We start from the raw sequence: 23607 nt of genomic DNA on the forward strand, positions 1-23607 counted from the left end.
GTTTTTGTGGTGTGTCCTGCACTGGTAGGCCCTTGACACTTTTTTTTCCGTCTGGTTTAGCACATTGAATTGACGTCAGAGACGGGTGGGAGATTGAATCAAACTTGTTATATTAGGTAAGATTATGTTTTGAGTCATTGAGCTCTTCAGCAGAAACGGTTTGTTTGAGCTACTGTTTGCTAGCGCACGGTAAATATTCTTTGTCCCTTCAACATCGTGTTATGTTGTTAAAGTGCTAACTGGCTAACTAGTGTTTTGAATCTGTCACTCTTCTGGTTTCCCCATGTTTAATGATGCATACAAACAAGGGCTGCCCACTAATAGTGGACCAAATGTTAGCCGACCATGAAAGTCATTTGTCGGCAAGATTTCATTGGTCGCTTAGTCGCAGAAAAACAAACAAACCTGAAACTCTGTTAGGAGCTGCGCCTTGTCAAAATAAATCAAAACCTATGTGACTGGACCATGTGGGAATTTAATTTGAAAGGACAGACACAGGAAGTGGCCACGCTCAGCAGTCAGACATGAGTCACGTTACAAACCAATCACAGCCGACAGATATCTTTCCCTTCTTCTGTAAATATTCAGTCTGATAAATATGGAAAAGTTGATCATGTCAGTGCAGGGCTACCCAGAGCAGTTTGGTGTGTCTGGGCCTTACGGTAGGCTACCTGTATTTTGATACAGGGCGGTCTCTCTCCCTCTCAGTGCAAGTAATATTTATACTGGTTTTAAAAAAATGGATAGTAAGTCCCGTCTTTGCTGAGCCAGAGTTTTGTGTGAAAGAAATTAAAAGCCAGTCCCATAAAGACATTGAATTTAGTGACCGAAGCACATTAAAGCCCAATTTTTGTGTTCCTCACCTGTAGTACTCGATGTTTGCCGTTTGATCAGCGATGGACGCCAGGTCCACTTTAGCCTCCTCCCAGTCAGGCAGGCCCAGCAGCTGTTTGATCACGTTGTCGGCCATCTGCTGCATGAACTGCAGCGTCTGCACATAGTCACCCCGCGTGGCGAAGATCTCGTCCAGCCTGGCGAGGTGCTGGTGCAGGCCGCTCTTCATGCTGCCCATGGTGCCGGTCACCTGGAGGGCAGAAGAGGAGAGGAGGGAGGGTGAGATGAATGGTACAACAGCACTGCTGCTGGGAGCGAAATATCAAGCACGGAAGCTAATTATCTGAACCATTCATGAGGCATTAAAATGTATGCGTTGATAAGTAACGGGCGCTTGATGATTGAGCACCATTCTGGAAACAGTAAAGCATGCGTTTTTTAAAAGCTGCAAGCAGAATAACACACCACTTCCAGGAGATAATAATGATTTTATATCCTCTACCTCTCTGCTAAAATAATAATGTACCAACAGACTTCTCTTCCCACTGTATCCTGCTCCTGTGTGGGTGCCTTTGGTCAACTTTTCTGCCTGCGAAAGTTTCCCAAAAATAAAATGGGCAAAGGTGAGGTGAGCCTAAACATGAGGCTGGTCTGTGCAGCGGAGAAGGGAGAAGGGACAGTGTGGGAGAGCTGAATATTGAGTGTGGGTCGGTGAAGAGGTCCGTTTTGAGTAAACAGTTCAGCTTGGAAAACAGCCAAAACCCAGAGCCCAGAGGTGAAATAGTAGGATGGAGATTTGTATTCCACGACTGCTGCTGTTTGTCAGACTTTCCAAATTGATACCGCAATAATAAAACGGATATATTGTTTACCTGTTTATGCCATGTAATCATATGGCAACTAATCCATTCCCCAAGGGGAAGTGCGGTCCTCTTAAGAACAAACAACACTAACACACACTGACTCATTTAGTTTTACGCATCAGATTTTTACCTGTTCAGCCAAAAACAGCGAGATCACATTATGTTTGTGGAGCGAACGTCTCCTGTACAGGCCCTAACCATTTCTTTGGGTTTAATTACTCTGTACTTTGCCTTGAAGGGAGAAGTTGTTTACAGGGAAATGGCATTCACAAAGACATCCTGCTATTTGATAATTAAAAAGGGTAATAAATGCTTCCATTCAGCTCTGGGTACTTGGCATTCACAGGAGGGAGAACTCATATTGTTGCTGTGTTTGTCAGGCACGGGATTTGCTGGAGCCGAGGCGAGGAGAGGTTGGGTGGAAGTAATTAGTTGGGTTTGCATTCAAGGTTGGACCCACACTAGATGGCTGCAAACAAGATGGAGACGAGACGAGTGAAGGCAAAGAGGCCAACAAGTGCTAAACACCTCTGGGAACTCCTTCAAGACTGTTGGAAAACCATTTCAGGTGACTACCTCTTGAAGCTCATGGAGAGAATGCCAAGAGTGTGCAAAGCAGTAATCAGAGCAAAGGGTGGCTATTTTGAAGAAACTAGAATATAAAACATGTTTTCAGTTATTTCACCTTTTTTTGTTAAGTACATAACTCCACATGTGTTCATTCATAGTTTTGATGCCTTCAGTGAGAATCTACAATGTAAATAGTCATGAAAATAAAGAAAACGCATTGAATGAGAAGGTGTGTCCAAACTTTTGGCCTGTACTGTACATATATATAACACAGATCCCGCCCATTTGTCACACTTATGGGTTTGACACCACTGCTCTAGATTAAAAGTTACAGGACCTCCGAAGTTGTGAACCTCAGGAAAAGTCAGGGGATCACCAAAGTAGGGCTGGGCGATATGGAGAAAATTGCGGCGATAGTGTAGGGTGACAATTGGTGCTTTCACAAAATATTTACTCAATGAGATTTTTGATAAATAAGTGGGTAGAACAGCTATCAGAAAAATACATCACTTTACTGTAATGGTAAATGGACTGCACTTGCATAGCGCCTTCCTCGTCTTCTGACCACTCAAAGTGCTTGTACACTACGTCACATTCACACACTGGCCGGGGCTACCATACAAAGTGCCACCAGCACCATTCACTCGCACTCACACTCGCACACCCATGGAGCAGCCATTGGGAGCAATATGGGGTTCAGTATCTTGCCCAAGGATACTTCAACATGCGTACTAGAGGAGCCAGGGATTGAGCCACCGAACTTCCAATTAGTGGACGACCCGCTCTACCTCTGAGCCACATCTGCCCTCATCAGCCTTTTTAGCTCATCACCGCCACTTTGCACCATGCTCATGCAATGCTTACCACTGATTTAAGGATGCTGGCATTGCGGAAGCATAGCGCCAACCCTCCAGTTCCCCTCTGGTTAACACTGTAGCTCTGTCAGCACTGTGGCTGTTGTCTAGCGCTGTTTATGGAGTCAGCACCATTAGCTGCTAGTTGCTGGCTTAGTTACGTCCATTTCCACCACGTTCAGACAAGTTATACGCTCTGAATTTTGTATCTTTAATGAGAGACTTCAAGTGTTGAATCCACAGACTGACATCTCCAGAGCCAGGATGTTAGAATGGCCTCCGTCCATTCTTTAGCTGTACCTGAGCTGTGAATTATTTGGAAGTTAAATCACACAAAGATCCTGCACTAAGTGGCTTTGGTATTTCAAATGACAATAAAAAAGAACCATCCTGGAGCAGCTGCTGAGATCAAATTCACAGGCCCGTGGTGCTCTGTAGTTTGTTATCTGATCACTCATTGATACTGCTTCCCCCTCTGACTGAGCAGATGAAATCGCAGATGAGGAATGGAGGCATGCCTCCTGTGTGAGAATCTTATCTAAAACGCCCAGGGAGACAGCCAATACAGCTAATCTCTCCTCCGTCTTGGTCTGATCCTCACCGTGTAAGTGATCCGCACCGATCAAGAAGATATGATTCCCAGTCTTCTTCTCAGTCTTTATCTCAGGCGGATGTTTTGAGGCCACGGAGAAGCGTTGTCTGCCTCGCATCTTTCAAAACAAACAATTTGCAGCAGAGTGTGTTTAGCGTGAAGCTATTTTACTGTTACGGCATATTCATCTCTACTCACCAGAGGGTGAACAACTATGAGGTGTAGATGTTAGGAAAATTAACTAAAAAGCTGATAGTGATTAATTAGATACATTCACTTTTTAAATTAAAATATAATGTCCCTGGAATTCAACTTTTAATTTAAAACTATTAATCATCAGTTAAATTTATTTAATCTTTAATCATTGCATCATTTAACAACTAATGTATTGCGATAAAAACGTCTTTCAATTTGAAAGAGATTTTATTTTAATTCCTTGGAGATCCAATCGCCACTTTTTCATTTAAGCAGCATTTGGTTTTAGATCAGAGAGCTGCCTCTACCTGTCAATCACACACCATGACATCAGTGAGATCTAGGCTCAGTTTTTCACCTGTGTTGCAAGTACAAGTGACCACAGAGTGGGAATTGCCATCTCTCACCATGCTGAAGTTTGAATACAACAAGAGACTAGGCAAAGGATACTGAGCCCAGAAGTCACTGATAGGCATGTTGTGTGATTGCCAGGTAGAGGCAGGTCTCTGATCTAAGTGCTTCTAAAGGTGGAGTTATTCTGTTACCAGTAGTATTGGAAATGCCTCTGATACTGCCTAGTTGGATCAGGCATGGGCAGATTATGAGACAATGGATCCCTGGGCCAAAAAAAAAGCCCCACCACCTCTCCTACATTAGAGCAATACACATAGACTTTGTAGTCGTCATGTTGGTGATTTTGTGTCTCTCTGTAGTTGTTTTGTGTCTCTGTTTGTTTTCCCAAGGTTTCTAGTTATTTTGTATCTCTTTGTAGTTATTTTGTATCTCTTTGTAGTTATTTTTTTGTCTCTTTGAGATCATTTTGTGTCTCTTTGTAGTTATTTTGTGTCTCTCTGTAGTTACTTTGTGTCTCTTTGTAGTTATTTTGTGTCTCTCTGTAGTTACTTTGTGTCTCTTTGAGATCATTTTGTGTTTCTTTGTAGTTACTTTGTGTCTCTTTGTAGTTATTTTGTGTCTCTCTGTAGTTACTTTGTGTCTCTTTGTAGTTATTTTGTGTCTCTCTGTAGTTATTTTGTGTCTCTCTGTAGTTGTTTTGCCCATTTTTTGTAGTTATTTTTTTTGTCTCTTTGATATCATTTTGTGTTTCTTTGTAGTTATTTTGCCCATTTTTGGATTTATTTTGTGTCTCTTTTAGGTCATTTTGTGTGTCATCGTCGTTTGGTGTCTCTGTAGTTGTTTTGCCCATTTTTGTGGTTATTTTGTGTCTCTGGTTATTTTGTGTCTCTTTGAGGTCATTTTGTGTCCCTCTGTAGTTGTTTTTTGCCAATTTATGTAGTTATTTTTTGTCTCTTTGAGGTCATTTTGTGTTCCTTTGTAGTTGTTTTGCCAGTTTTTGTAGTTATATTTTGTCTCTTTGAGGTCATTTTGTGTCTCTTTGTGTTTGTTTTGCTCATTTTTGTAGTTATTTTGTGTCTCTTTGAGATCATTTTGTGTTTCTTTGTAGTTACTTTGTGTCTCTTTGTAGTTATTTTGTCTCTCTGTAGTTACTTTGTGTCTCTCTGTAGTTATTTTGTGTCTCTCTGTAGTTGTTTTGCCCATTTTTTGTAGTTATTTTTTTTGTCTCTTTGATATCATTTTGTGTTTCTTTGTAGTTATTTTGCCCATTTTTGGATTTATTTTGTGTCTCTTTTAGGTCATTTTGTGTGTCATCGTCGTTTGGTGTCTCTGTAGTTGTTTTGCCCATTTTTGTGGTTATTTTGTGTCTCTGGTTATTTTGTGTCTCTCTGAGGTCATTTTGTGTCCCTCTGTAGTTGTTTTTTGCCAATTTATGTAGTTATTTTTTGTCTCTTTGAGGTCATTTTGTGTTCCTTTGTAGTTGTTTTGCCAGTTTTTGTAGTTATATTTTGTCTCTTCGAGGTCAGTTTATGTCTCTCTGTAGTTGTTTGCCAATTTTTGTAGTTATTTTGTGTCTCTTTGAGGTCATTTTGTGTTTCTCTATAGTTGTTTTGCTATTTTTGTAGTTATTTTTGTCTCTTTGAGGTCATTTTGTGTTCCTTTGTAGTTGTTTTGCCAAGTTTTGTAGTCATTTTTTGTCTCTTTGTAGTTATTTTATATGTCCTGGTGGTCTCTTTCTTGTAATTTTGAGTCTCCTGGTCAGTTCATGCATGTTAATTTCAGAAACTTTTTACATGTCAACACTAAGTGGGCCCTGAAACTTTAAGGGCCCCTGGGCCTGTGCCTGGTAGGCCAGTTCAGTAATTCATCCATGGGATCTGGCATTGGCGAGTATGCGAGTCTATGCACCAGTCAGATACCACTAACTTTAGTAATAAACTTCAGTTTCACACCCGCAGTTTTCCCAGGAATCAGTTTTTCTTCACTGCTCTAAAACAGCAGCCTAAACAGCAAGTTGCATTGTACAGCCACTGGCAACAAGTGTTTAAAAGCAGCAAAGAACTGAGTTCTGGTTAGTGTAACATTAACCATTAGCAAAATGTCAGCAATTTACACTGGCAACATTTTACACTGGAAAGTCCCATGAGTTAAAAGGCAACACGTACAGTATGCAGGCTTTAGTTTCGAGCAGTGGTACTAGTGCTGCCCATTTCATATGAACCTTATAAAGTATTTGAAGACGCATCACAGATGTGTTTGTTGATAGTTTACAAAGAGTTTAAGCTGAGCTATGCATTACAATAATGATAGCAACTTGGTAGCTGGTAACGAACAAAAGGCAAACTCCGGTGTCAGAATCGTTATCGTGAAGGAAACATATAGAACTGCAACACTCTGAAATAAAACGTCTTCCTAACTGAAACATCCACAGACAGAAGTTGTCATCCCAATATATCAACCTAAATGATTCAATAATACTTTATTTTAGAATTAAATACATTTAATTGACGAGTATTAGATTTATAATAACAATCACATTGCATTTAATTCCCATGAAATTATATTTTATTCAAAAAGTAAATGTATTTATTTGATCACTATTCATTTCTGTTAAGAACTCAGAAATCAGGACAAATGACATAAGTGTGACAAATGACAGTGGCCTCGGGCTGACAAACTGACAGAGCGCTGTCAAATATCAAATGTTGCTTGAGGAAAGATAAGAACATGTAGTTCATGGATGTTATATAAAGGATCTTGTTTTCATGCATTTATTTTGAAGACCCTGAGCCAGGGATGCTCATCTTGCTTCGCCTGGGGGACACTTTTGCAGTGATAGGAGACAGGGGGCAAGTTAATAAGCAAACATTTATAATATTTATCAGACACAATGAATAAACGAGGCGAATCCAGTCCCAGCAGCCCCACACAGGGCAGGTGTGGGCAGGGGGGGTTTCTCCAATTTGAGGACATTTGAGGGCTTTTTTTAATTTTGACAAGTAAGCTGTATTGATTTTTTGTGCACTTTGGCACGGTGGTGCAATGGTTAGCATTACTGCCTCACAGCAAGAGGGTTTCTGGTTCGAATCCTGTGGGGGAGCCCTTCTGTGCGGAGTTTGCATGTTCTCCCTGAGTCAGGAGCCTGGTCTCACTCTGAAATTGTCAAAATCTGGCACTTGGGCAGTGACTTACGGCGTCAGAAACCAATGAAAAAGGTGTCCTTTAACGCATGATACGCATCTGGTTGCCAACATAGTTTAATGGCGCCCAACGGCATCTGGGGGAAACACGGCGGGACAAGGATGACAGCTAAGGCAGCAAAAATCCAGCTGGAGTGGGTGGGACTGGTGGTGGTTCGGTCCAACAAACACGGACTTTCACCCAAGAGAGCAGTGTTCATGTCCTGAAAGGTTCTAAAGCCAAACCCTGTTCTTTTTTCCTTAACCTCTCTGTGTGTTTCTGTTGCCTTAACCTAATTGTGTTTTTGTTGTTAATGGGAAAAAAAAACAAAACATCAATTTGCGGTGTTGTACCGACATAGTACGTTTATTTTCAAAGAGACTGTATGTAAACATAAAATTTCCTGTGAAAGCAGAAGTGTATCTTGAAAGAAGAGAACTTGACACGGTATCCCACATGGAAAGTCCATGACCAAAACGTTGATATGTGACGAGGTCGGAGTGACAATGTGTTGGTGTCAGAGTGGATTTCCTCCAGGTACCCCAGTTTCCTCCCACAGTCCAAAGACATGCAGGTTAATTGGTGACTCTAAATTGTCCGTAGGTGTGAATGTGAGTGTGAATGGTTGTCTGTCTCTATGTGTCAGCCCTGTGATAGTCTGGTGACCTGTCCAGGGTGTACCCCGCCTCTCACCTAATGTCAGCTCGGATAGGCTCCAGCCCCCCATGACCCCCAGCAGGGTAAGGAGTTACTGAAAATGAATGAATGAATGGCAACTTTTACATTCAAAGTACAAAAATGGCATGTGAATCAATTTATGTCCATTGTGAATATAATAATGGTTGGCTGGCCACCTAGCACTCTGTCGAGGTTGAGTTTCACTGCCCTAAGCACTATGTGTGTTTGTTTTGGTTTGATCATTTTGGTTCACATCCTTCTCTTTGCCTCATTGACTTCACTATCAAATAATAAAATCTGATCTCTAATTATACAGAAAAACCTGGCATTTATGAATTCCACATTTCAGACTTTACACTTTAGCAAGAGGAGGATTGAAAACAGACTGTTGAATTATCTGTGTATCTGTGTGTGTGTCTTCCCTCAGCATTACAGCTCTGCCTCTCAGACTCGACTGTGTGTAAGTCCCACTTCCTTCACTAGAATTGGATCTGTATGTTTAAGCCTGCTGGGGCTGGTACACGGCCTCAGAGGAAGCGATGCTGCAGTCTCTGGGAGAGCACGAAACAGAGAAAGGCTGTAAGAGAACATTTTTAATTTAAAGACGCAAACCTCCCAGAGAGTCCATCTCTGATCTGAAAACAGAAAATTGCTCGCCAGAGTTTGTTTTGATGCTGTGTTTTAAAAATCACACACTGAAGATTAAATGCCAGATTAAGAGCGAGCAAGCATCCAAGAATCACTTCCACTATATTCCGCATCTCATAGTCGCCCTGTAAATGAGGGCAGATGAGCGTATATGTTTGAGGTTAAAATATAGGATTAAACCTTTTCTCTTTCTCTAACTGGATGTCTCTGTTTGATGGTGGAGAGGCTTTTCATCAATTAAAATTGAATGTGGGAGCTAGAGCGTGAAATGGAACATGGGTCTGAAGTGCCTCAGCAGCTCGGTCACCGCAAAGATAGACACCATCTTCACCGCTGGGTAACGAAACTCAGCAGAACATCTCTTTAAAAATATATTCTTTGCTATCTCCTTTCTTTTCCTCTCAGATACGCGATGACCACAGAGCTTTTTAGACGGCTGTCCTGCACTAAGAGCAGGTGTTAAATTAAGACCTTTGGATTTTTTTTTGATTGTTAACCAAAAGGAAGGAAGTGGGATTGTCACGCTAAGAATGGTTTGCTGTTAGCACTGTGATACACAACCTTATGAGAGCTGTTCCAGCAGCTCTATGACTGTGTGTAGTTTGGTTGTGAGCAGAGCGAGAGTTCACACAGAGGTGAAAATGGTTTGGCTGGAGAGATGACCTCTGGCCCAGCGTCAGTACTCTCCCTTCAGCTTAACAAGAGTGTGAGGAAGTCAGTAGAAGTGTCTGTCAGTCATTTCTCAACTTGATATTAAAACACACATCCGGATGTCAAAGAGGTCTTTACATATTTGCACCGTGACATGACAGCTGTTTAATGAGTACTTTGTGTTTCCTAAACCACTTTGTCTCTTCTCCTGGAATATGACACATTTCTTTCTCTTAAGAACCACCTAAGCTACAACGAATTAGGGCTGCATGCTTGTGGCTTATTAAACACAAAAAAGAATTGACTTTAGAAACATTTATTTAACTTTTTTTTTTTTTAACTTGTCTTTTTAACAGTGGATTTTCATGAACTTTAGCTCTATTTAACGATCTATAGCTCATGGTCTTAAGTGCATGATGCAGGTGCAGTAACAGTGTGTCCAACTCCACTTTTGCTCATTTTCAAATGGCACTTAATTGACCCTTTCAGGTGTCATATCAGGTTAGGGAAAAAGTATTTCCTGTTGTAGGGATGAATAACGCTATGTGTATTAAGGGTTATCATGTCCACCTCATCAGAAACTGGGGAGGTATTAAGAGATATTGGATTTCTCTGTAATGTTAACTTTTTAGCACATTAGCTAACATTTGCTTTGATAGCAAAACAACAACAACAACACACACCCTCTCTCTTAAGGAAGAGCTGGACAACAGCTCTGCTCTGATCTCTGCTACGTTCACATTTTACAGAATGTGATCAATATGTTCATCAATTATGATGTATAAATGTACCCACCAGCACCTCCCTGTGTGTGTAACTAGCAGAATGTACACGGGCTGTCAACCCACATTTAGGTGCATCTCACCATCTGAATAATGCAGGAAAATACTGCGCCATTCTGACTTTAGACCAGGTTTTTGTTGGTCAATGGCACAGCCGTTTCCTGCTGCCTCAAAATAGCCATACGTCAACAATGTACCTGACTGGGGTGTCGGTAGCATAGTGGATAGTGCCAGCGCCCCATGTACAGAGGCGATGCCTCGCTGCAGCGGTCACAGGTTCGACTCCGGCTTGTGACCCTTTGCTGCATGTCAACCTCTACTCTCTCTCTCTCTCACCCCATTTCAATCTGTCCTGTCCATTGAAGGCAAAAAAGCCCCCAAAAAAATGTTCTTTAAAAAAAAACAAAACAAAAAAAAAAACAATGCCTGACTACACCTCAATTTAAGACCTACACACCCATGGGTGCACAGCAGTGGCGGCTACTGGTCTTTCAAACCGGGGAAGCTCACTTTAAATTTACATCATAAAATCTGTCATATTGTAGCGAGGCAGTAACTTATAAAAGGAGCATTTAATTGAAGCCGTTTTTTCAACCACATTCATGCCATAGAGCCACAGCAAAACACACCTCAAAGATTTTCAGATGGGTTGTATAAACGGTGAAAATGAGCTGTATCGCTTATGGAAATAAGGAACTCTGGACGGCACTCTGTCAGAAGACTCCACTCGCAAATATCCACATAGGACTGAGCTCGAAATGTGAAGCGCTGTCAATCACAAAGGGGTTCAGCCTTTAGACAATTCCTCCAATCATCATGCATACACCGAGTGTCCTCTCCCATCTACCGCTCCATTAGGTCCCAGGGAAGCTGAGCCTCCCTGGAAGTGATGATTTTGTTGCATTTATCCAATGACCGTCTCGGCGCTGTCTCATAGGAATGCTTGGAGGCTCCGCGTCCACCATGCTGACACAAGAATGTATGACAGGGAGGTTGCGTTTGAAAACTGGTGATAAACAGCTGATGTTTGAACATCATAGTCATGATGTTAAATGCAACCTAGCGCACGTTTAATGCAATGTAAATTCTTATTTTAATGTAAATTCAATAGTGCATATTTGGCACACGTGAATGCACATTGTAGCGAGGCCCAAACACTTTGACCATGTACTTTAATTTGGTATTCTCTACAACGTATAGTACATGCGAGGGTGTGCGAGTGTGTTATTGGTGAACAATAATCGTTTTATCTCAATTATCTTGTTTTGATAATCACTGGAAGCCCAGATTGTAATTGGAAATAAAATTTGATTGATCACTCAGCCATACAACAAATTCTGATGCTGCTGCTCTCTGTGTTATTGCTGAAGTTACTGTTGTGGAGACGACGAGAGAAGTCAAATCCATACATGTATCCATTTTCCGTTACTTTAAATTTCATCACGGTTCGTGGTGGCAACAAGCTTTTCCCAGCTACATCACATAGCTCTTTCTTTCTTTATCAGATGTCTCAACTACCTTGACCGATTCCCTTCAATGCAAAGAAACAGTGGTCTTACTTTCAAGTGTAGTCCATGTGAATGAGCCCACATGACACTGAACTATAAATCAAAACCTGTGCTGTAGATAAGTACAGCTGGACTCCAGCTAACCCCATGCAGTGACCATAAATCCAGCTTTACTGCCTACTCTGCACTGATCTGTCCGTTGATCTCACACTCATCTCTCGTGAACAATATATTGAGATACCTTGACTCCTTTGAGGAGTGCCACTTCTCAGAAATCATTTTTCCTGGACAAAACCCAGGGTCAGAGTGTGAACATGCGTGTGCACAGACACACACAGCGGGGAGGCTCAGTGATTAGCGCTGTCGCTTCACAGCAGGAAGGTCTGAACTCCACCTGAGCCAACTGGGACCGTCTGTGTGGAGTTTTTGGTGCAGGTTTCCTCCCACAATAAAGTGAAGCAGGTTAAATATCAAGAGTGCTGGGAACATTTATCATAACATTCATTACGTTTCAACTCTCTCCAAAACACAAAAATCATTCCTTCACATTCTCAAATAAACTCTAATTATGAAAATGCTGTTGAAATAGGCATGTTTGTAATTATGTAGTGGGCCAACTTCCAAACCGTGTTTGAGCTCCGGCCAAATGCTAAGTGAGTGACCCAGACATCGACCCAGTCCGCTGGGTGACTGCTGGCTGCCAAACACTCTCACAACACCCATCTCCAAACAATAGAGTTATTATTAGTGTGGCTAAATACTTCAAATGTCACATCAGTCCCATTACAGCACAGATGAAGCATCCAGGTTGGCCACTTCCCAGATTCAACAGCCCTGTTGATGGGTTTTTGCATCTCTGTTTAAAAAGTAAATTGTTCCTCTGTTAGTATGCAAGTGTTTTGTTGCTAAGAGAGTTCCTGTGTGTGTGTGTGTGTGTGTTCATAAACACATCATATGCATATATTCCAGACCGTAACTAATCAAGGTCTCAACAGTAGCCGAGAAAAAAGCATCTAGTGATAATGAGTCTAACTTCCTTCCTCTCCTCGCTTATATACCGAGTCTTTAGAAGTGAACTCACTTCTAAACTCTCTCGGAGCTGGGCTAAAAGGCATTTGTGTGGGCCAAAGGGCAGTGAGGCCTTCATTGTCACTGATTTCAATACAGATTTCAATCCCGACTCTGCCAATCAGACAGGCCAGCATTGCTCCTTGTTCTTCCCCATCAAACGGCTTTGTCTCTCATGCTCATGGTTGATTAGGTGGGGGGAGACTGGGAACTGTGTGTGGCACACTGGGCTCTTTGTCTTACCCGAGAACGAGACTCCTTAACAGTCTATAGCTGCGTGCAATGAACTCACTCATCCACACACACACATGAGCACACTTGCGCGCCTAAGCTGCTAAAATAAAGGCCACCATGTCCAATTATATGTTTGCACGAGTTCACACATCCCAGAGGGACGCGCTGACAAGCTTTCAGATGAGCTATATGTTAATGATTTCTCCCCTCTTGCTAATATGACTTTGAGAAATGAACGTGGCTAAGTGCTTTACAAGAATAACAGGGGGCAATCAGAGAGCAATTCATGCAATCTAGACGTGACAAAGAGATGTATCTATGCCTCTGTGTTAAGGTGATACAGGCTTAACGTGGTCATATCGATTAAATGGAGTAAATCAAAAGGGCTAACATAGCGTCATGTGAGAGCTAATCCCAACTGACAATCTACAGCAGCTCCACTGATCTTCCAACATCACTAATCACAGAGTTCTTACATGTTCCCAGTTTAAATAATTTATTAAGCGCATCAATTGGAGCCAGACAGCAGCTCTCCATTAATATCTGAGATTGTTTTCCCTCATCCTCGGCAGAAGAAGTTCTAACATAGAGCTGTGCGCTCTCAGCAAAGTGTTTGTTACCGAGGCCACGTCGAGTCACCATGCTAAGTGGCTCACATACCACCACATTAATCTCCATTAACACAGATGGACACTTAATCCCTACTCTTCGACAGCAAGGCACCCGGGGTCTCTGCCCACGCTGACACCGTCACTGGACCACTGCTGCTCACACACCGCTGAGGCAACAACACACAGTTGATGTTTACCAACACCATATCGGAAAAAACACATTATTTATTCAAGGAAAGTCACAAGTGAAACTTTACAAGCCTCAAGTCAGTCTTTAAAAGTTTTAAATTAATCTGTACAAGTCTCAAATACAGTCTTGAGTTGGGTTGGGTACCATTTATATTTCAATCATTACTGACAGAGTTTGGTTTCAGTACCTGGAATTTGGTACTGGTACCCATTGGTATTTTTTTTGGTACTTAACAGTCTCTGTAATAACAAGAATTTAATTTCTGAACAAGCTGCTGGGGTGTAGTTGTAGACTGAAGCGCAGTTCTGCTCCTCTGCTCTTTTCTAATCACACAGCTAATCTTCTGTCTCTGTCTGTCTGCTTTTGTGTGTATGCGTGTCTGCTCATCTAGCAGGAATGCTAGGCTACAACTAAAATAATACAGGAAACAAAAGAGACCAGACGCTAAAACTACTGCATCAGATCGGTGCTGCAGTGATAGTTTTAGCTTGCTGGGAAGCCGAGAGCGGAGTGGCTGATGGAGCCGACCAAGTGGCATTGGTCACTTCCAGGCTTTGGGGTGCCTCCTTCGGGCGCTTTGCAGCACTTGCGCCTCTTGTCAAAACCCAGTGTTCTCACCCAGATGTGCTTGGTACTTGGTAGTACTGATGTAATTTGGTGGGTACCCTTAAAAGTACAGAGTACTGATATCCAACCCTGGCCAGTCTACACAACTCTTGAGAAATTTGCAATACAGTGACAGAATCTTGGTTTATATTCTATTAGTGCTGAGACAGAGAGAAGGCCGGGTCTCTCTTGATTCGCTTCTATTAAACCATGCTCAGTTGGTACTAAGGGGCCCAAAGTGTGCCAAGAAAATCTCCCCCACACCATTACACCACCACCAGCAGCCTGAACCATTGATACAAGGCAGGATGGATCCATGCTTTCATGTTGTTTACACCAAATTCTGACCCTACCATCTGAATGTGGCAGCAGAAATCCAGACTCATCAGACCAGGCAACGTTTTTCCAATCTTCTATTGTCCAGTTTTGGTGAGCCTGTGTGAACTGTAGCCTCAGTTTCCTGTTGTTAGCTGACAGGAGTGCCACCTGGTGTGGTCTTCTGCCGCTGTAGCCCATCTGCTTCAAGGTTGGACGTGTTGCTGGTTCAGAGATGGTCTTCTGCAGACCTTGGTTGGAACCAGTGGTTATTTGACTTCCTGTTGCCTTTCTATCATCTTGAACCAGTCTGGCCATTCTCCTCTGACCTCTGGCATCAACAAGGCATTTTGGCTCACTGGATATTTTCTCTTTGTGGGACCATCCTCTGTAAACCCTAGAGATGGTTGTGTGTGGAAATCTCAGTAAATACTCAGACCAGCCCGTCTGGCACCATCAATCATGCCACGTTCAAAGACACTTAAATCACCTTTCTTCCCCATTCTGATGCTCAGTTTGAACTTCAGCAGGTCGTCTTCAGCATGTCTACATGCCTAAATGCATTGAGATGCTGCCACGTGATTGGCTGATTAGCTATTTGTGTTAATGAGCAGTTGAACAGGTGTATCTAATAAAGTGTACTACCCACATTGTTATGATACAAAGGAGGTTGAAAATCGACAAAGTATTCGCTGAACTGGATTTTTGGAAGTAAATTCTAAGTTGACTCTAATTATCACTTTTGTGAAATTAGTCTGACTAAAGCCGAAGTCTCGAGTGTACCGCTCAGACGACGGCACAATACTGTGGATAGCCGAGCTAAATTGCCAAGTTCTTTCACTAATAGTGCTGACAGGTAATTAACTCTAATATTACTTAAAAAAAACAACTTTTAAAAAACATCGGTGAGGAAAAAAATCAACAGGGAGAAAACATCCAACTGTTTTGACTTCTTGACTGAAAGGAAAAAAACGCCTTGTCATTAGTGTGAAATTTGTGAAACAGCGAGCTACATTTGGGCGTCTGTGTGATGGGAACTGAGGCAGATAAAAATAGAAGAGTATCATGCACACATACTGTGCTAAAGAGAGCACAAGAAAGACACAGGGCGATGCTTTGTTTCTGCCGAGGCCACGGCGGCTGGGAGAAGGTGGAGCAGGGAGGGGGAGTGTGTGTGTCTGTGTGTGTGTGTGTGAGTTGTCTGCCTGGGAAGAGTTTTTGCGTGGAAAGGCTGTCAATTTGTGTGTTGCGGTAAAAAGCCATAAAAAGACTATAAAAACATTTAAAGGCATACTAAATTGAGTCCTCTGGGCTTTCCTCCTCCTGCGTGTGTGTTTGTGTGTGTGAACCAGCATTTCTGAAGCCTTCACTCAGAGCTGTTTGTTTCCAGCTCGACGACTCTCTCATCTATGAACTGTGTCTTATGAAATAGCGCAGGCTGAACTGAATGTTTTCGGTTTGCTTTTTAAAAGCACGATGCCGCTAACTTCATACATACATGATGAGGCACATGTGTTTATGTGGAGGAGACATTCATCATATGACACTAGTGTTTCACTTACCAGACTGTCCACGCCGCCCAGTGTGTGATTGGCATTGTACAGGGAGTAGGTCAACTGGTATACGCCGTCATTGGTCTCGCTGTTGCCATAGAAACCCACACCCACTGCGATGCTGCAGAGAGAAGAGGCAGGGAGGGACAGGTAAGCCTTTGATAAATGAATGAGAGGAGCAGAGAGCTACATCAGCGCTGCTCAGCTTGTGAATCCTGCGTGTCAGAGGTGATGTCCTTTTCAGTCACAGAAGTTCGTCCGTCATCATTAGGACCTTTGGTGAATTAAAAAGTTAATGCAACCTAAAAATGGACTCCTGGGATAGACATATACTTCCTACAAAGAGTGTGGCACAACAGCAAACAGCACCTACACAACATGTTATGAATATTTCATGCCCTCCTATTCGCCCTGGCATTTGGGCATTATCATAAAGCAGTATCATCAATTTCTCCATCAACCCTGACTTTGTGCATAAACAGGAAAGAATGCAAAGGTAATGAGGCACTTTGGGACGATCCCTGAAAGGAGATGGAAATGTTATTTTCTCTATTCAATAGTTAATTGTCAAGGTGAAGGCAGACATCCAGACAGAATGAATGACAGTGGATTGGAAAGTTGCTGTCTCTGTGTGTCTTTGGGGAGCATCTTGGAGACTTCACACACAATTAGAGTTGTGGGAGAAGTAAAATTAGATTCATTCAGAGTTCGCGCTTCTCCTGTAAAATGTTTCTCTGCTGCATCAGCACGTTCGACTCAAACACTGTCTCACCTCTTTTCCCTTTTGAACATAGCTTTAAGAAAAACAAAGAAAGTGAAACTGAAATCTCTGTGCGGAAAACCTGCTCTTCATGGACACAGTTATGCCAACCTTAGAACTGACTGGTTTACTACTAGAAGTGGGCAATAGATGGATATAATGATATCTGTGATCTGTGAGTAGATATCGTCTGAGTTTTGGATATCGTAATATCCTCCTGAGACACAAACTTTTGTTTGGTTTGCATTTTTAATTCCTCCTAGGTATTTGGGATCAGTAGGACCTGATAGTATGGAAAAATAAATATTGTCAATGATAATAAAGTCCCAATGTCCTCAAATGAGTACTTCCTCATTAACAGTGTCTCATCGTGTTACTGTTGCTAAAATTGGTCAAATTTGTTGCCATGTCAAACTACAAACATTATTATACATAAATAAACAAGTTTCAACCATAAAATGTGATCAGGTTTTGGACTTTGTCAACTTTTGTGTCCAGATGGGCTGCAGACTGACTTGGCAGAGATGACTGCCATCTTGTTTTTACATGGATCAGTGTATTGTGCTCTTACTACCACTAGATGGCACAAGAAGTGTCCACGAATGAGGACAACAGGTCTGAGTTAAGTAGAATAAAGTATAAGGGCAGGAAACCTAAAATGTGATGTCTTCGTATGAGGACACAGGGTCTCAGGAGGATATACTAAGTGTTGTTTTTCCTGCTTTAGAGACTGCATTACAGTAACGTGATGTAATTTTCTGAACTTACCAGACTGTTCAAGCTCTTCTGTTATTTGCGTTATTGATGGTTAGGCTATGTATCAATGATGTCATTGTGCAAATATTTTGTGAAAGCACCAACAGTCAACCTTACAATATTGTTGCAATATCAATATCCAGATATTTGGTAAAAAATATTGTGATATTTGATTTCCTTCGTATCACGGAGCCCAGCTGTGGTTGGGTACCATTCACATTTAAACTTTTTTTTTTCAACACTTACCTGTCTCTGTCATAACAAAAATGTAATTTCAGTTGAAAACAAACAATCCAAAGACGTGTTGCCTTGGCCAGCTTTGCATTACAAAGCCAGCATTGTCTGTGTCGTTTTGAAAACTGTAACCACAAATATGACTGCTTTTGGCTTGCCGCTACCCTTCATGTCTACGCCATAAGCGTATCAGACACCTTTTTTACTTGCATGTCTCATGCAACAGATACGTTCTTCTTTTAGGTCTACTCCACACATATGGGTGGTTCTGAAAACAAGGTTTTTCCGTCCTTCGTTCTTAATATAAATCCACACATGCACTGTTGTAAAAAAGAACTGTGTCTCAATGAGAACCAATGAACACAACTGAAGCGCTGTGAAGGACATGCCAATCCCACATGCAGCGATATAACCTTAACCCTAAAGTCATGTGAAGAAGAAGATGTTGGCCAATCAGAAGCCTGAAAAGAAGCTATTATCTGAAGGCTCCATGTGGTGACCTCCCTAGCTCATCCTGACACCTCTGTTCCTCAATATAGTGGAAGAGTAACATGTGGTATAGGCCTCCTTCTATACAGCTGTCTACACCAGCTCTGTGCAGGCTCATGTCACAGCTACGTCTCACAGCAGTAATCGCAACCTGAAGCTTTAATTTACTCTTCAAGTCTATTTTACGCAAAGTTGATGTCCAATAGAAAGGCACTGAAAAAAATATGCATTTTGCAACACAGGCAGAGCAGTGCTGTCTTTGGACAGAGCCGGAGAGCAGCACAGTCTTCTTTCACTTCTGCCCTGCAGCTGGGAAGCGAGAGACGGCGACTTCTTGGGTACTGAGGAGCTGCAGTGTTTATTCATGGACAAACTGTACCCTTGACTGTACATTTACTACCACTAGACAACTTCACTGCTAACTTTTCCCTCTGTTTCCATCTCCTATAGTTGTCTGCCTACCCACACATTGTGCTCCCAGGTACCGAAATTTGGCACCGATCAATTGAACATGAATCAATACTTGGCAGAACAGATGTAATTTAGTCCGTGCCTTTAGAAGTACCAAGTTGGGAACCCTACAGTATTTACTACAGGAGGCAAAATATATATGCTGTATCTATAGAGCACTGTAGCTGCAACAAACTCTTTGGATCTCTGTGTTCTTTTATGTAAACAACACTCTTTAAACCAGAAATTATACATTACAGAGTTTTGGAATGTGTGTGCGCATAAATTGAAACCGCTTCCTTTATATATTCAGTCATCCGAGGATTTCACTTGTTCGGCTGGAGCATCCGCACAAAACATAATAAGCAGCAACATAAACGCACACTCTTAAGTAGTCTCTGAGCTTCTTTTGTCCCCAAAGTGCTGTAGCATTGTTCGTTGTTGAGATTTGAAAGCAGCCGGTGTAAAATCACTCCCTACATAAGCCCAGCAAGTGAATTAGACGTAGATACATAATGTCTCACAACATAATCTGATGGCACTGGACAAGAATCTTTTGCAAAGACGATTATGTCAGAGAGGAATTTTACCCTTTTATGGAACTAAACATTAAGCTTCAAGGAAAACATGTCACTAAATGACAAAGCAAAGTTACTGTAATGAGTATGCTTTTGATTAGTCCATCACACAGTCACACATCACACTAAATTGATCATAAGATGAGATGTGGTCAGGATCTGTATGACTCAGGGGATGACATACCATAGCACCTCTGCTGACATATTTCCTGGGGGAACTCTTCATACACCGAGTCACCGGTTTATGAAATACACCTAGCTTTCAATAGCCCGGCAGTAAATCCCACTTTTATGAAATGTTGATTCAGCTGAATGTGGGTGACAAATTGAAGGAAAAACCCATGTGTCTTAGTAAGAGGTGTTTGGCCACCATGAGCCGCCAGAGCAGTTTGCTCCTTCAAAGACCCTGGCAGAGATTCTCCAAGTGTCTGACACTCTATTAGATGGATGAACACCATTATGCCTCATTTGGTGTTTTGATGAGAATGCTCCAAAATCTCCCCTATGGGATTAACTGGGTAGGAATCTGATGACTGTGTAGTACATGGCTGACATAATTTAGAAACCCTCATGCTTTATATGCAAAATATGCATTCGTTGCCTTCTCATTTATTCAGGTTTTTCCTTTAACAAATGGCCTGTCTGTGTGTGGTTATTTTGGAAGCTGTAGTTGTGTAGCTATAATGCATTATATTTAAGGTGTTGAATTACAATGGGTGTAGCTACCTCATACACTGACACCTCAGTTTTGAACTCACTACATTATCTGATAATCGATGCCAGTTGTATAAAGTAGAGAAGGAAGGGGTTAGCTGGGATCCGTTCCCTGGAGTCAAGCATGGCTATTTGACTTGATAATTAATTACAGATCAATATTTTATGACCACATCAATTCTACAAGGTTTTATGAGTGTGGTTGCCTTTTAACTTATCTAATAAACCATAAAATATCAATACAGATTTCCTTGATCTCTTAATTGTCACATCCACTTAAAGCTATCTCACAATTTATATCAACCATGTATCCATTTACTTTTAGCTATTTCAAGTTTTTATCTAGAACTTTAAGCTAACGATTTCAACTGTTTATCCATAATTTAAGATAACTTTAACTGTTTATGCATTACCGTAAGCTAGGCCAGCTATTTCAGTTGTTTATCTATTACTTTAGGTTGGTTATATCTTTCAGCTATTTATCCAGTTCATTTAGCTAACTATTTCAGCTGTTTATGTATTACTTAAAGCTAACTATTTCAGCTGTTTGTCAACTACTTTAAGCTAACTATTTCAGCTATTTGTCAACTACTTTAAGCTAGGTTAACCATTTCAACTGTTTATCTATTACTTAAAGCTAAAAACTGTTTATCCATTACTTTAAGCTAAGCTAACATTTTCAACTGTTTACCCATTACTTAAAGCTACGCTAACTATTATTCCATACAATAGGCTAACTATTTCCACTGTTTATCAATTACCTAAAGCTAGGCTAACTATCTCAGCTTTTTATCCATTACTCTAAACAATTTGTTTATCCATTACCTTAAGCTAAGCTAACATTTTCAACTGTTTACCCATTACTTAAAGCTACGCTAACTATTACATCTGTTTATCCATTACTTTAAGCTAGGCTAACTATCTCAGCTTTTTATCCATTACTCTACACACTTTAAACTGTTTATCCATTACCTTTGGCTAAGCTAACATTTTCAACTATTTATCCATTACTTTAAGCTACACTATTTCAACTGTTTATCAATTACCTAAAGCTAGGCTAACTATCTCAGCTTTTTATCCATTACTCTAAACAATTTAAACTGTTCATCCATTACCTTAGGCTAAGTTAACATTTTCAACTGTTTATCCATTACTTTAAGCTATGCTAACTATTAAAACTGTTTATCCATTACTTTAAGCCAGGCTAACTATTTCAGCTGTTTATCTATTTCTGTTAGCTATTAAAACTATTTATCCATTACATTAAGTTAAATATTTTCAACTGTTTATCAATTACCTTAAGCTAACTATTTGGACTTATCTATTACCAAAAACAGGCTAACTATTTCAGCTTTATCCACTGTTTACTAGTTACGTAATGCTAACTATTACAACTATTTATCAATTACCTTAAGCTAGGCTAACTATTACCACTGTTTGTCCATTACTTTAAGTTACGCTAACTATTTCAGCTGTTTATCCATTACTTTAAGCTATCTAAACGAATCCATTACATTAAGCTAATTATTTTAACTGTTAATCAGTTACCTTAAGCTAGACTGTTTATCCAATACTTTAGGCTAATTATTTCAGCTGTTTATCTATTACTTTAAGCTTTTCAAACTATTTATCAATTACATTAAGCTAACTATTTCAATTGTTTATCCATCACCATAAGCTAACTATTTTGACTTCTTATCTACTACCAAAGCTAGGCAAACTATTTCAGCTTTATCCATTGTTTACTAGTTACATAATGCTAACTACTTCATCTGTTTACCAGTATAGCTAACCTTTTCAACTGTGTATCTATTACGTTAAGCTAGACTAACTGGTGTGAGGACCCTATTGAAATTGCTATGGATTATCATTCGTCCTTCAAATCAATTGCATTTTTTAGGGGCTAAAGATGCTCAAAAACTTACTTTGCAAACACATCAGAACTGTAAAAAAAACTTGATGTATTATGGTTCTCATGCTTGGCTGCAACAAAATGGCTTGATTGCATCCCCTTCAAAATTTCAAAGAAACAGCCCTCACAGTACTTCTGACCTAGATGTACACAATTAAAAAAATAAAAAAGTCATTCATTTTGAATTTACTGTGCGATTTTTGGCCTTTTCTTTTCTTTTTTTTTTTTTTTACATTTCCAGGTGCTATACTTCAACAAACTTCTCCTAGAGATGTCACCAGATTGACTTCAAATTTGGTCAGTACAATTTTAAGACCTTGGCAATGGTAAATTGTGAAGCTTTTGAGTTTTGGTCAAATGGCGTGGCTGTGGCGAGGTGTCGAATTTCCATGTTTTGCCACAGAACAGGAAGTGGTGTAGGTCTTGACTGTACATGGCCAAATCTGCCCCAAATTTTATGTTTGACTAGAGTCCAGGGCTGAAGACATCTACATGCTTAGGTCTAGATATGCGCCACCGACCGGCAACAGAAAATGATATGTTTTGTACCTTGATGTACTCCGAGATCCACCTCAGCTGTGGTCACAAAAGCCTTAAGACCATGATGAGGCTTTATACTGTGAGTTTTTATTGAACAGAGTTGTCGTGGTGGCTCTGTCATTTTTGATTTGCTAATTAGTTTTAATTTGTGATTTCTATTCTACAATCTTTCCATGTATCTGCATGTAACTGCAGAAGTACCCTCTGGTTGCTATAAACCACCACTGCACTGTCCCATCTCAAAATGTGCTCCCGGTGAAGGCCAGAGGCAGGTCAGGTCAGTACCAAAGGGATGGGAAAACTAGAATCTAATTGAGACTTGAGAGCAGTCTCTTTAACCTTGCGGCTTCCCCTGACTCCTCCCTGATGCTCCGGATAAGTGTTAAGCAGAAAAGAGAGACTTTAAATCCACAGTCAACCATGCTTCCTGCAACGTTCCTCTGGAATCGCTCAAGTCTAACAGAGCTGTTGTAGCTGTGCAGCAGCGTGGTGGTTGATGTTGAGTGAGCGCAGGTGGAGCAAAACAATGGGGGCTATTTTCCTAATTAGTACAACAAGGACAGAGCCTCATTAACTGACCCCCTGCAGGTAAACCACCCACTCTGCAGGTTTTAACATAACCCTCAGGGAGAGGCAGGGAGAAATGGAAAGGGGGGTGGGGATACATTTAAGACAGAACAGACGTGAAAAAAAGCATCCGTTGGAGAAAGACAGGGAGTGACAGATACAGACAGACCAAAAGAGACAGACTGACAGCAGGCAGTGTATACTGAATATACATGTAGGCAGGGAGACAGACAGTTTACTACCACTGATACGACACAAAAGCAGGAAGCAAGACAATGGCACAAACAGAGCGAAACAGGAAGAAAGCAGAAAAAATAAAAG

At 41.0% G+C, this 23607-nt stretch overlaps 1 protein-coding gene across 2 annotated transcripts in view; it reads right to left on the reverse strand.

Annotated features, from left to right (window-relative positions):
- Positions 1-23607, reverse strand: part of ttyh2 (tweety family member 2) — a 107656-nt gene that overhangs the window by 44108 nt on the left and 39941 nt on the right. For both annotated transcript variants that reach the window (XM_033611685.2, XM_033611684.2), the window contains exons 3-4: positions 16296-16407; positions 864-1084 (exon numbers count right to left, since the gene is read on the reverse strand). In XM_033611685.2, the coding sequence (XP_033467576.1) occupies positions 864-1084; positions 16296-16407 (333 nt within the window). The remainder of the gene's footprint in view (positions 1-863; positions 1085-16295; positions 16408-23607) is intronic.

The sequence above is a fragment of the Epinephelus lanceolatus genome, chromosome 21 (assembly GCF_041903045.1).
Source record: "Epinephelus lanceolatus isolate andai-2023 chromosome 21, ASM4190304v1, whole genome shotgun sequence".
NCBI lineage: Eukaryota > Metazoa > Chordata > Actinopteri > Perciformes > Serranidae > Epinephelus > Epinephelus lanceolatus.